Source organism: Boleophthalmus pectinirostris, unplaced genomic scaffold (genome assembly GCF_026225935.1).
Source record: "Boleophthalmus pectinirostris isolate CB_2022bp ecotype Guang Dong unplaced genomic scaffold, ASM2622593v1 HiC_scaffold_21, whole genome shotgun sequence".
NCBI classification, from domain to species: domain Eukaryota; kingdom Metazoa; phylum Chordata; class Actinopteri; order Gobiiformes; family Gobiidae; genus Boleophthalmus; species Boleophthalmus pectinirostris.
Window position 1 is genome coordinate 8117515 of NW_026571175.1, and position 14083 is coordinate 8131597.

The 14083-nt window shown below is 37.1% G+C and overlaps 1 protein-coding gene across 1 annotated transcript in view; it reads left to right on the forward strand.

The window, feature by feature from the left end:
- The first annotated feature begins 13688 nt into the window (after positions 1-13688).
- nfatc1 (nuclear factor of activated T cells 1) overlaps positions 13689-14083 on the forward strand; it is a 67485-nt gene continuing 67090 nt past the window's right edge. The window contains exon 1 of the mRNA XM_020939321.2: positions 13689-13953. Within this exon, the coding sequence (XP_020794980.1) occupies positions 13935-13953 (19 nt within the window). The 5' untranslated portion in view covers positions 13689-13934. The remainder of the gene's footprint in view (positions 13954-14083) is intronic.

The following is a 14083-nucleotide window of genomic DNA, read 5'->3' on the forward strand; positions in this document are numbered from 1 at the left end:
ACACAGCCCTGAGGAGAGGAAGTCCACTCATGTTGTGTGTAGGATTTGATGGTCCAATGGGTTTTACATGTAATAATGCTCTTTATTTTCAAATGTAGAGGCTGCAGCTGTATTTAACTGTTCCTTTGTGAATCTATGGAGGAGTTTCCATTGGAGCTATACAATATAAAAAAGCAACATTATGAGAGGACAATGCTTCTAAACTATTTTATATTGTTTGTTCTTTACCTCTTAGAGTAGTTGTTTAAAAATACTTCAGTAAGTCACATCTAATGCAAAAGTTCAGAATTTTTTATGTAGCACTATGTAACTTTTTAGGCTGATATATTATAGACCACCACCTGCTCGTCTCCATGGAGATGTTAAGGCTTTGCCTGGCATGTTCCACAGTATGGCATTAAGCTGAACAAACATGTGGCACTAGTAGGCCAAGTTGGATCTGAGAAGCCACTTACACCAAAGCAGGACTAGCTTTGAAGCACAGCAGCACAGTTGACACGTAGTGATCGCTTTACTTTTTAATCTGTTGGAATCTACAACAGCATCTTTTATGAGCAATAACATCAGATGGGGCCTTATCAAGTCATGACTGAAAAATGCTTGATCTTCTCACGATCCAAATATGGACTTGTTTCCTGCAAGTGACTAAATATTGAATACATTATCTAAACATCCTAAGTTAGTCAGAAAGCCTAGTATTGAGTGTTATTATTGCTATGGCAACAGTTACCATTCAACTAACTTATTCTTTCCAAATAATATTCATATTTTTGCTTTATCTTTATGTGGTGATCACTTTATGCTTTTACCTGGGTCCCAATTCCCTCAAGTGGAAAATATGTTCAGATGTATAGGCTCTTTGACTGTCAAATTTATTACAGACATTGGACACACTCCATATGTAAACCTGCTGTACTTCAACTCAACCACATAGCTAACAAATGTATAATGCTTAAAAACATAGCTTAAGTAAAACAGTCTACTATTTTAAAAAGAATATTATAAGTTCATGTAAAGGCTTAAATGCTAAACTTTGGGAAATACACTTCTACAGTACTCATATGCAAGTGTCTATTCTAAGGACATACTGTAATAACAATATGAACTGGAAAGAGGGAGATTTGAACCATCAACCCTCCAATCATAAAATTTGACTAAATAAACACTAAAAATAAAATGTTGACCCTATATACAGTAACAAATAATATTTCACAATTTAAATGTATATCTTAATTGATTTTTTTTTCTCTCTCTCTCTCTCTCTTTTTTGTGATGAAACCTTTGTGCTGTTGCCATGACCATTAACTATTCAAAATATTCAACCTTTTCAAGTCCTCAAAATGGCACCTATGAGCAGGAAGCTGAAACCCATATTTAGGCTTACTTAGGCTGCTTTTTATATACAAAATAGAATCAGCTAAATCCAGACATTTCTAACACATCTCTCTACCCCAAATGATCCAATCATTTAGAGTTACCACTGACTGCAGGAATCCAATGTAACATCCTAAACTATTTAACATTATTTTTATAGTCTAGGGCGCCCTGCCATTACCCCATTATGAGATCTGGTTACAGTCTAAGCACTGGTTTTACCCATGCTCTTGGATTGGTTCTGTTCTTTGGAGATTCAACTGCAGCACTTTTGAATTAAGAACATTACGAAAACAAAAATAGCGTTGCAATAATCATTTTAAGATGGATACGTTTTTTTCCGTGCTCCTCAAGGCAAATGGGAATCCTCGGTTTAATTGATTAAATATGTGCAAAATGTAATATATACCAGTGTTAAGTGTGCTTGTTTTTTCTGCCATAAATTGTTCAGGATGCTGTAAAAACACTGTTATATGGAAAGCAGATATAAGTTACAGCCACTTATAGTCTTGAGTTACATTAACTAAATTGCCTTAGGTTTTGTCAATGTATCTATTTCTGTTTATCCAGATCATCTTTGTTATGACTGCTCACACCACAAACCGAAGTATAAAACACAGCATCATATCATCATCAAAATCAAAGGCAATGTTTCATACAAGTATTTTAAATTACATTTTAAAGCAGACCTATTATGCAAAATCAACTTTTAATCAGCTTTTAAAAATGGTATAAAATGTTTATGGTTGTTGTTTTTTTGTTTTTTTAATTTGTGTTTGAACAATTTTTAATCGCATATTTTCAAGACTCCATTTTGCCAATAAACCCCTGTTTTTACCACCACCAGTTCACGCCCACTCTTTTGTATACTTACTTCATTCTCCAATTCTATTTTATTAATCTGTCATACATGTAGGATTCAGCAGTGTCACATAGTCATTTTAGTACTAATTGGACACTGTAGTTTTCTATTGCAGAAGTCAGCAGACCTGTTTCTTTTTGTTGTTTTAGGACAGTACTGTGATTTTAAATGTGCAAATTACAACATAATGATCCATGGGTGTCACAGATTATAACTACATAGCAAGGATTTAAAGGTGCACTATGCAATTTTTTAGAGAGAGTCCACCGCCTGCTTGCCTGAATTGCGGCTTTTTTTTTTTTTTTTTTGCTTTTTTTTGAGCAATAACAACACATGTGCATGGTAAAATTCAACATAGATCTGTTTAATGTCACAGTGTAGAAGATTCTAGGTGCATTCACATCTCCATGGAGACAAGCAGGAGACATCTTACATGGTGCACTTTTAAAGGGACAATTCGGAATTTTGAACATAGGACCTAATTTCCTAGTGAGCCCGAGTGTTGGAGACGTGTGCAGACACTTTTTAAAATATTCCATCCAGTCCTTGTATTTACAGAGGTCACTGGTACTAGGCTAGCACATCAATGGCTATAGTTAGCCTGCAACTAAAAACAGTCTTACCCACTCCACAAAACACCTGAAGAAAATCTATTATTACACCAGACTGTCAATGTAAATGTCTGTGTTGATAGAACAATGTTTGAAATAAAAGTAACCTTGCATCTCATGAAACGTCACATGCTGAGGGACTAATTTCTCATATATCAGTCCGCCGCTGCCAAACTTTCTATCAGGAAGTACAACTTGCTGCTGCTGCTCAGACATAAATCCTTTGAATGCAAGGTTGGTTTTACTTTGAAAGTTATTCTATCGACACAGACATTCATGTCAACAGGTGTTTTGTGGAGTGGATAAGACTGTTTTTAGTGGCAGGCTAACTATGGCCATTGACATGCACTAGCCTAGCACCAGCAACCTCTACAAATACAAGGATTGGATGGAATATTTTAAAAAGTGTCTCCACACGTCTCCAACACTCTGGCTCACTAGGAAATGAGGCCCTATGTCCAAAAATCTGAACTGTCCCTTTAAATTCTGGAACAAAGACAACAACTTTTTGGTTGGAGCCATAGACTGTATATATTAACATAGCAAACCTGTTGGGACTACATTCTAAATAAGAATTTTTGTATTGAAAAATGTTTCCCCTTTCTCTGTAACTTTGGCTGCTCGTTTTTTTAAATGTTTGTTTTAACCCTCTCTGCATGATCCTGGTGTTTTTATTTAGCTATTTAGTCTGTAAATCAATTCCTATTTTTAATCTGGAACTCAGCTCCAAATTCTAGACTCAGTGAGCTTCATTTGATTGACTATGAGTGACGTCACACTCCCTTAGTCCACTTCTACATTCTGTGGTTAGAGCTTGTGTTATCAATTCATTCATGCAACCCATTCTAATTTGTAATATAACAAAAATGTCATTTATCATTGAATTAGAATTTGCTAGTCTCATTTACCTAAAATGTAAAAGTCCATATTGTGCCCTTTGTAACATTTCCCCTTATTGTGCCTTCATTAGGTCCACAGTGACAGTAGTTCCTGGTCCTCTGTGCTCTGTGGATATGAATAGTCCTGACACAGTTTATGTCTTCCTTCCTCTTCAACACAACACTGTTATTTCCTCAAACGTCCAACTTCAGTGACTTCAATGAGCCATAAGTCCTGACAGCTTTACAACAAACATGTCCCCTGTAAACAATGAAATCATGTGTGTATTTATGGTCTATTATATTATTATTTTTTATCATTATGTATACAAGGAATGTCCAGTGAGAGTATTTGACTTTCATGAGCTCTGTGTTCAGACTACACAAACAAAACAATATCTAAAATTACATATTAAGACATTAAAAATCTGAAGCGCTGGTTCCTCTTATAACAAGTTTTAATATAGAATGGACTGGAATTGGAAAAAAAAAGAAAGTGGGACAGTCCATCATCAGCTACTTTATTTCACATGTTTCTGAAATGCAGAAAACATCTTCTAAAAAAAAAAAAAAAAAAAAAAAAAAATAATATATATATATATATATATATATATATATATATATATATATATATATATATATATATATATATATATATATATATATATAAATAAGAGTTTAGCGATTCTCTCAATAATGCAGAATCCAGCGCTGTTCCCTTTTTCCTCATAAGCCACCATGTTTGTTTTAATCAGAACGAAGCATGCGTCTCACTGATTTGTTAATCTGCCTGTCAGTCACTCCCTCTGAAACCGTGAAGACAGGATATGGTTTCACTAGTCTTTGTAAAATTTTGTCAAAGCGTGTGATTTTGGCTCCATAGGCAATTAGACAGGTTCAATTTCAATAAATCCAGTTTACATTAATCATTTAGTCAACTATAAACTGAAAGATGCCATATAACTTTACAAACATGTCACCAGAAGAGCAAAATCCATCTTGTTTGAATCAATGTTTTGCTATAATGTTGTGATCAATGGTTGTCAGGGTAACCACCTGTCCCTCTTTTGATTGTCCTGCACAGCCATTAAGGCCATATTCTATTGGATAATGTCCCTTAGTGCAATGCGAACTCAATAAAAAGTGAAATTGAAATAGTAATTTGTAAAGACATCAACACTTTACAGACTCCCTGGGTTGTAATCTGTTTGCACTTACTGCTATTCCAGTGTCCCACCATGTCACATTCAGCAACTTGTCCCAATTTGTACACAATCTGAGGTGGTCACTTTTACAGTTTGAGAGGCTGTGAAATTGCTGCTCTGGGCACTTCTGTTTTTATATGATTGAATTTATTTATTTGAGAGGCTCTGAGAAACTAAACTATATCTTTTTTTATGCGCACATAAAATTCAACTGAATGTTGAACAGCTGCTGTCAGTCTGTCCTAGAGCAGCTGTGGCTTCAGACATTTTACCCCAGGTTCCATAGTACCCCAGATGTTTTATCCCAGATGTTTTATCCTAGATGATTTACCCCAGGTTCTATAGTTCTCCAAATGTTTGACCCCAGGTTCCATAGTACTTCAGATGTTTTACTCCAGGTTCCATAGTACCCCAAATGTTTTACTCCAGGTTCTATAGTAGCCCAGATGTTTTATCCCCAGGTTTCATAGTACTCCAGATGTTTTGTCCCAGATTCCATAGTACTCCAAATGTTTTACCCCAAGATCCATAGTATTCCAGATGTTTTACCCCAGGTTCCATAGTATTCCAGATGTTTTACTCCAGGTTCCATAGTACCCCAAATGTTTTACTCCAGGTTCCATAGTACTCCAGATGTTATACCACAGGTTCTATAGTACTCCAGATGTTTTACCCCATGTTCTATAATAGCCCAACTGTTTTACTCCAAGTTCCATAGTACCTCAGATGTTTAACCCCAGGTTCCATAGTACCTCAGATGTTTTACCCTAAGATCCATAGTACACCCCAGATTCCATAGTACCCCAAATGTTTTACCCCAGGTTTTATAGTACCCCAAATGTTTTACCCCAGGTTTTATAGTACCCCAAATGTTTTACTCCAGGTTCTATCGTAGCCCAGATGTTTTACCCCAGGTTCCATAGTACTCCAAATGTTTTACCCCAGGTTCCATAGTATTCCAGATGTTTTACCACGGGTTCTATAGTGCCCAGATGTTTTACCCCATGTTCTATAGTAGCCCAACTGTTTTACTCAAGTTCCATAGTACCTCAGATGTTTTACCCAAGTTCCATAGTACCTCAGATGTTTTACCCTAAGATCTATAGTACACCCCAGATTCCATAGTACCCCAAATGTTTTACTCCAGGTTCTATCGTAGCCCAGATGTTTTACCCCAGGTTCCATAGTACTCCAAATGTTTTACCCCAGGTTCCATAGTATTCCAGATGTTTTACTCCAGGTTCCATAGTACTCCAGATGTTTTACCACGGGTTCTATAGTGCTCCAGATGTTTTACCCCATGTTCTATAGTAGCCCAACTGTTTTACTCCAAGTTCCATAGTACCCCAGCTGTTTTACCCCAGGTTCCATAGTACCCCAGATGTTTTACTCTAGGTTCCATAGTACTCCAAATGTTTTATCCCAGGTTCCATAGTACCCCAGATGTTTTACTCTAGGTTCCATAGTACTCCAAATGTTTTACCCCAGGTTCCATAGTACCCCAGATGTTTTACTCTAGGTTCCAGTACTCCAGATGTTTTACTCTAGGTTCCAAAGTACCCCAGATGTTTTACTCTAGGTTCCATAGTACTCCAAATGTTTTACCCCAGGTTCCATAGTACCCCAGATGTTTTGAGCCCAAACACAGTGACACAAGGCAGTGACTCAGCCTCTAAACTCTCCCATTCTCATTCAGTCTCTTGTAAAATGTCTCCCGCGTGTCTCACAGCGTCAGGGCTATTAATATCTCAAGTTAGTGAACTCTGTGGTCCGTCTGTGCACGTGGACACAGGAAGTGTCGCCGGGGAAACACGCTGTGACCACACCCCCTGAAGCTGTATCCAGGCAACACACAGTCAAAACAGGAAACAGAGCAGCGGTCTGTGAGAAAGGTCTGAGGGGACAAGGGTGTGGGATGACTAATAACAGGCTCTGGACAGGGACTTATTTAGACTTTTTTTTTTAAACTACACCAACTGTGTTAAGATCAGATAAAACCTAGAAATATGAAAAGATACACTGTGGATTTCTCAATGACTAAACAAAATCATCCAACTTTAATGTGTCAAGATGGAACCTCAGGACATGTTTCAGAAATGGAAAACAGTATGGACATGGTAGACTGAGTGATGCCCAAACTTTTTATACCAAATATACCCCCAAATAAACCTCAACTGACCCAAAACAGTTCTGTTTATTCTGCACATTCCTCTGTTAAAGTTCATTTTATGATGATTATTTATCTTCTATTTGTTTGGATTGTGATTGTGAAGGTTTTTCTTATTCTTTAAAACCTTTAATTACTTTGTGTATGAACAAATGAACTTGCCTTGGCCTACAGAGCAAAACATTCATTTCTCTCTAAATAAAAGAAACATGTCAAATGCAGATTGCCCCATATACCCTGGTGGTACACATACCCCAGTTTGAGAGACACTGATCTTCATACTAATAGGGTTATTAAAAGTATAGAAAATCCTATACTAATTGATAGTAAACCTATTGTCAAAACTAGATACTCAATTGAGCAAGTATTGATATTAAAAAACCTTCACAGGACAGAAATGAACCTTTCCTGAAAAGCTTTAGAATGATTTTGAGCTGTATCAGAACAGTACATTATTTTCTCTAAAGAAATGTTTTATTTATTTCTTTTTTCCTTGTGGTATCGGTATTGAGTATCGAGTCTGTTCCTTAGATCAAAGTCAAGTTAGAAATGTTTGTATTGTACTAAACAGACAAAGAACCATATAACAAAATATATTACATCTGCACTTTAGTTGTGGTCACTCTAGCTATTTTTAATCATCTCCAAACAATAAAATGGTTGTAATGGGTTGGGACATTCTAAAACACAGTCACACAGTTAAACCTTTGACTTTTTCTCCAGACCAATTTTCCAACACAAACAGGTGGGAACGCAGCATTCTGAGTTTATGAATTACTCGGAGCTCTCCAAATTTCCAGCTTCTAAAAGCACTGCATTCGGAAAAGTGGAAAGAAATCCCAAATGGAGGTCTTTTCCCCTTCGCCAATGCCAACGCGCGTCATAAAGCGGCGAAATGTTCACACAATCTGGCACTAGCTGGGCACGGGGCGACCCACAACCAAAAATGTGCGGGTTGGTTACAAGAGGACCACCCTAAACCCCAAATCCTTCATCTCAATCAAGTTTTAATGTAAGAACCAATGCACTGAGAACCACTATTGGGTAATACTGGCTATAGATACAAATATAAAAAGTGATTTATTGTTTAATTACACGATGATAGTGCTCCTATGAACCACAGAAACACATTGTACAATTAAAAGTAATGTATCCTCTAATAGTACAGAGACAATTGTTTGAAAGGGGATGTGCAGTTGCTCAATGCAGATTATTTATAAATGTGGGTGTGGAGAGAAAAGCCCTTTTATTTTGGAAGTCCTAATAAAAGTGAAGAAAACAATTTTATATACAATTACGTTTTGCACATTGAGTTTATTATAAGACAATGCCAAACCATAGAGTACAGCAGATGAAATATCAAGAGTTGAAAAAAGAGATCCAAAGCACTGTGGTTGCTCAGATTTCAACTTTTGAACTTGTGTGGTGAGTGATCCTGTTTATCTTCCAACTGCAAAATAAAATGGTTGTAGTTTTGGTTATACTTAATCTTGCCATTGGACAAATAAAATCACCAAAATTCTGTGAATGTGAATTATGGCAAAGTACCCTATGACACAAATGTCATTCTGTTGATATAGTACATTACATAGATTACAATATACACACTGACATATACATTGACACTTTCTTGATAAAATAGATAAAATGTTAGACTAGAGCAATCTGTTATCTTCTGTCTTCCTTCCTGGGTATCCATACCAGGACTACATCTATGACTTTCAAAATCATAAAAATTTGAACTGTTGCCATAGCAATAAACAAAATATTATATCTTTTGTATAGGAAAATATTATATCTTCTGAACAGGAAAAAGTCATCAAAATGTCACAGATAACAGGAATATGAGCCCTATATTCATAGGGCTCATAGATGCACAGCAGCAGCCTCAGGGGAATCCCCAGGTCCTCGGGCCAGAGACAGAGGAGTCCTGGGCTCCTGACGGGACAGGTTTGACCACGCTCCAGAGGCACATCTAGAGGACGTCCAGCTTTTATGATCTCCTTAAATATCAAATTGCTTTGACATTTCACGTCTGACATTGCCAAAGGAGATGATGACTTATAATAGTGATCTGTGAATGCGGTGCATTGGTGCTCTGGCTGGCTCAATCTTATGATACTACTGAGTATTGAAATATGAAAGCAAATAAATGCATAACTTTAGTCCTATATGGATAAAAAGAAGTTATGTTCTTATATGTTCTTTCTGTACTCTGTGTTTAAGAGGTTTTAGCACCACATTAAAATCAGGACTGGGATTAAAGATCCTAGCCCACTAGAACCAGGACTAAATCAGGACTAAACCAGGACTTAACCTGGACTAAACCTGGACTAAACACATGTGTTAGTCCTGGTTTAGACCATTGTTTTTCTTGTTTCATGACCTATTAGGCACACTTAACATATTTGAGTTTTAGCAGTTGATATATGGTGCCAGTTTATACACTTTAATTTGCCTTAGAGGTCCTATATTATGTAAAATTGTCTCCTGTGATCTTTAAGCCATGTTAAAATGTTGTTACAGCATCAACATAAACATACCTGGAGTTGGGTTTTGTTTCATTCACACATTTATTGATAGTCTGTCTATATCTCTAAAGCTCAAAATGCTTTGTTCCACCTTGTGATGTCATGGAGTGGTATTTTTACTTTGAACCTTTTTGGCCATTCTCAGGCTAAAATTATCCAAATAATTCTAGTGAAGTTGTATGGAGTTTAAAAACACAGAGGAACACTTCCTGTATTGCCACATGAAGAACACACCCTAAATATGTAGAATTTGTTTGTCACACATGTGTGAATGAATCAAAACACAACTCCAGGTATGTTTGCAAGAGTCTTTTTTTATGTTTTGTTAAAGCTATTAAAAGTGTGGTTACTGTAAGTTATGAGTGTGACTCAACATTGTGTAAGCTAAATGTTTTCTGTGAAGACATTTTCTATTCTTATACTATCAAAGCCAGATTCTTCTTCATGTACTGACAGTAACAGAATTGTCCTTCATTTTCTGCCTTGCGTCTCCAGGCTTCTTCATGCATGTGTTCTATAGGCTTCTGCACTGGTCTGTTCTCTATAAGTACACACTAACTAGCTGCAGATTTGAACGGAAACACACCGCATAGTAACACCATGTGACGTAGGAGCTACCAGTCAATCAGTGTGGGCTATTTATTCTCCCCACATGCTCCAACTGTTTACAGCCGCTCATGTTGTCCAGGCACGTAACTTTTATATGGGACCCCTGTATACAGTTGGCCCCCAGTCCCAATAACAGTTTTCCATGAGGTCAAAACATGAGAGGGGAGCCACCGAACCACGTCTGTCCATGAGATGAAGCCAAAGATAGGGACAAACAAAACCAATCACACCCCTGGACACCAGTGTCCCATTTGGGGATAGGGTGAAGGAGTGAGAAGGGGTTAGATTTGGGACACAAGGAGGACGTGGACAACACAGTATAATAGAGGCTTAGGGTTAGAGTTGATTTCGCAACCATATGAGTAGGAGAAGCTAAAGGACAGAGTTATACTGAAGTTAAACCTGGTTACTATTAATTATTATACTATGTTGGGCATGTATGGCACCAGGCCAAGTAACAGTTCACACTGAGGGATGGGTCAAATACAGAGGACACATTTCCCTACCTTACCTTACATAACACTGCCATAAGGGATATCCAGATTACTAAAATACTTGAAATCAGTAATCTGGACTTGGCTGTGATGAGTTATAGTTAATATTTATTAATTTTGATTATAGGACTAGATGTGAATTTTCTTCCCCACAATGGAACATTTTATTTTCTTATTTCTAATTTAATTACCATGATACGCTGTTGTACGCCGTTGTACACAGCTCACAACTCACCTCTGGACTAATTAAAAAAGCCAGTTTGTAAAAATTGCAAGTGGCTTACAATGATGTTTACAGGTGCTTTTGAGGAGGCCACGATGGACAAGTGCGACAGAGATGTTTGTTATCACGCAAGTGAACACTTTGCAAGCTGCACTTAGAATTTTAATGTACAGTTTTATCTGCAGACTGAACAAATCAGACAATGAAATAATAATGTCACTCACAAATATGAGATTCAGTGCAACAAAATATCAATCTAATATGTGGAGACAATTGTGTGGTTGTCTTTTAAAAACATACATGAATAAAGGATGATGATGATGATGATGATGATGATGATGATGATGATGATGATGATGATGAATGGCAACAGACAAATTTTATTATTGAGCTCATTCAATTAAATACATTATAATTAGCTTGTAATATTTTTAGTTGAATTTCTTTTGCAGTGTGCCAGCTGATGAAGCCCATACATATACAGCATCTTCAGCTAATGTATATGTTTTTTATTGCATATGTTCTAGCTTGTTTTATTGGTTACCTCTCCAAAATGCCCAGCCTCTAAACATCTAAGTGTGTGTGTTTTTGTTGAAAGGGTCTTTGAAAGTGTTAATGTAAGTATAGTTTTATGTTTTAAATGTTCACAAGTTTCATCCGGGACATAAATCTTGATTAGGGAGAATTCCTCGTGCCTTTAATGATGCGTTCAGGTTCAGGGCCAAAAGTGGAAAATCCAGGATGTCACAGCTCCTTCTCATTAACATCACACAGATTGGAGACTAAGCTATAAACTCACTGTTTACAAGCATCTGTCATAACTATATGTTTTCAGAGTATTATTATGTCAAAATGTCATGTTTTGCACACATAAACTTGCAACCTCATGGATGAGTTTTCATACAGAGAGGGGGTAGGCACTGAAGCCATATAATGTACTCATACATGATCAAAGTTGCCATACAAGTAGTTGATATGAGATATGAGATTAATCATTTCATATAGGATACAAAAATCTACGTTGCATTTTTACGTTCTATAATTGATGCTCTCATAGTGTTCTGACCTGCATTCAAAAAAAAAAATAAAAATACTGACTTGTCCCTAGAGGTCAAAGCAGAAAAATCTCCGCTGACTGACGTGTTATTTACTTAATAATAATATTTATTTAATGTGTTCATGGAAGGCATTCCCTCTAAGTAAACTATACATAAGTAATATTAGCTAAGGGTTTGTGTGTAAAATCCCTCAGTCGTCCAGGTAGAATTCATGGCAAAAGGTGAAATTCAATATACCATTAGCTAAGGCTATGTGTTTGATAATTTCATGGGTAAAACGGAAAAGGAAACTATACACAAGTTAATTTACATGCTTTACATGTTAAGTCAATAATGTGCCTTTGGGTTAGCATTAGCAATAGCAAAAACGTGGCTTGCTGTATTTCTTTGCTTTTCCACTAATATAATATAGGCCGAGAGCCAGGTGCACCCCTCAGGATGTTTTTTGCTACCTTTTTTTCACTATTATTTTCTGTTATCGTATACCTTGGGCCATCACGAGTTGATAGGAACCAACCTCAACTCGGCCCCGTTTGGCCTCAGGGCCCAAAAAACACACTTTTTGAGAAAAGCTATTTGCAAAATTATGTAACTGTAAATATTAAGGTACTGTAACTGCATACATGGTCAAATAACCCTAAAATTTGACATGGAGTATCCTGACACATGGGGGAAACTAGCAGAAAAATATTTTGGGGCTTGCTGCCTTTCTACTGTTAAATATCATCCTCAACATACCCCAAAAGACATAAAAAATGTCTGTCCGCCTGATAAATTGGCAGCAAAAGTGATCATTTTCAAACATTTTATTGCATATATCACTGCCTCAAATGTACAAGAAAAACTTCCCAAGTTTGTAAGCTTCAATTTAAGCCCAAGATGACCTTTGTATCTAGAGGGAAACAGCTGCTATGACCAAAGTTCTTCACTGTACCTCAAATCGGCAGAAAGCAGAACTTTTAGGCATTACCATTACATATGGGATTAAGCAGGATTTTTATTTTTATTTTTTTAAATAGAAACAATATTGGAAAAGAGGTGACTTATGTACTGCTGTACTATATGAAGTGAATTACATTAACAGTGAATAATATTAAAACTATTATATAGTGTATTGTGTTGTTACAGTTTTACCCTGGCGTCGGTGACTTATTGTGTGGAGGAAACGGGCGTCTACGAGGCCAGTATAGTCTCTTTAAAAGTAAAATAATTTAACTTTTGCTTATTTATACTGACAGAGAAGACGTTGAGTTAGTGCCAGTTTTTGTTTTGTGTGGACAGGCGTGTTACAATGATATCAACCGCAGGCCAACAAATCTGCATACTGACAAAAAACATAGAATTTTGACCTGTCCTCTCTGTATGTTTAATGCAGATCTTAAGTGAGTTTTCCATTCACAAACCGGTCTCATCAGCTCAGCTCCGGGCCCCTTGAGTCTAAACTAAACTCGGCTAATTGGAGGAAACCCCGGTGAGGAGAGGAGCAGAGGATCTCGGCTGCCGGACGGACCCATCTGGAGGTCTGTATGGGACGAGCCGCGTGCGTCACCGTCTGAAGTCGGTGAGGGGGGCGGCGCGTGCGATCCGAGGAGGTGATCCCCGGGTTTAAAAGCGCACGAGTCCACAACGAGCTCGTGCAGTGCGTCAGTGCGTCACAGCCGACCGGGCAAGCCAGGATCTCCCAGACACACAGGCGCACGCTCCCCAAAATAACCCGACTAGAAATTATAGGCACATGCACTTTTACGCGTTTGCTATAGCTTTGGATACGAGTTTTTGATCAAGGAACAACTTCACTTCTCTTGTAATTTCAGCTAAATACTATCCTGGGAGTATATTATCAACGCTTTATGGATAAAATACTACTGTGATCTGAAGAAATTTCGAGTTTGGTCACGCTGTTTTTGGCACGTAAACGCAAAATGAAGTCAGCTGAAGAAGGTAAGAGTAAGCTTTCAACTTGAGATCATTTTACAAAACTTTTGCCAATTTATCACCATTTATAACTGTATAATTATAAAATATATTTAATATCTGAGTTGTTTTGCACTACTTTTGGAATAGATGAATT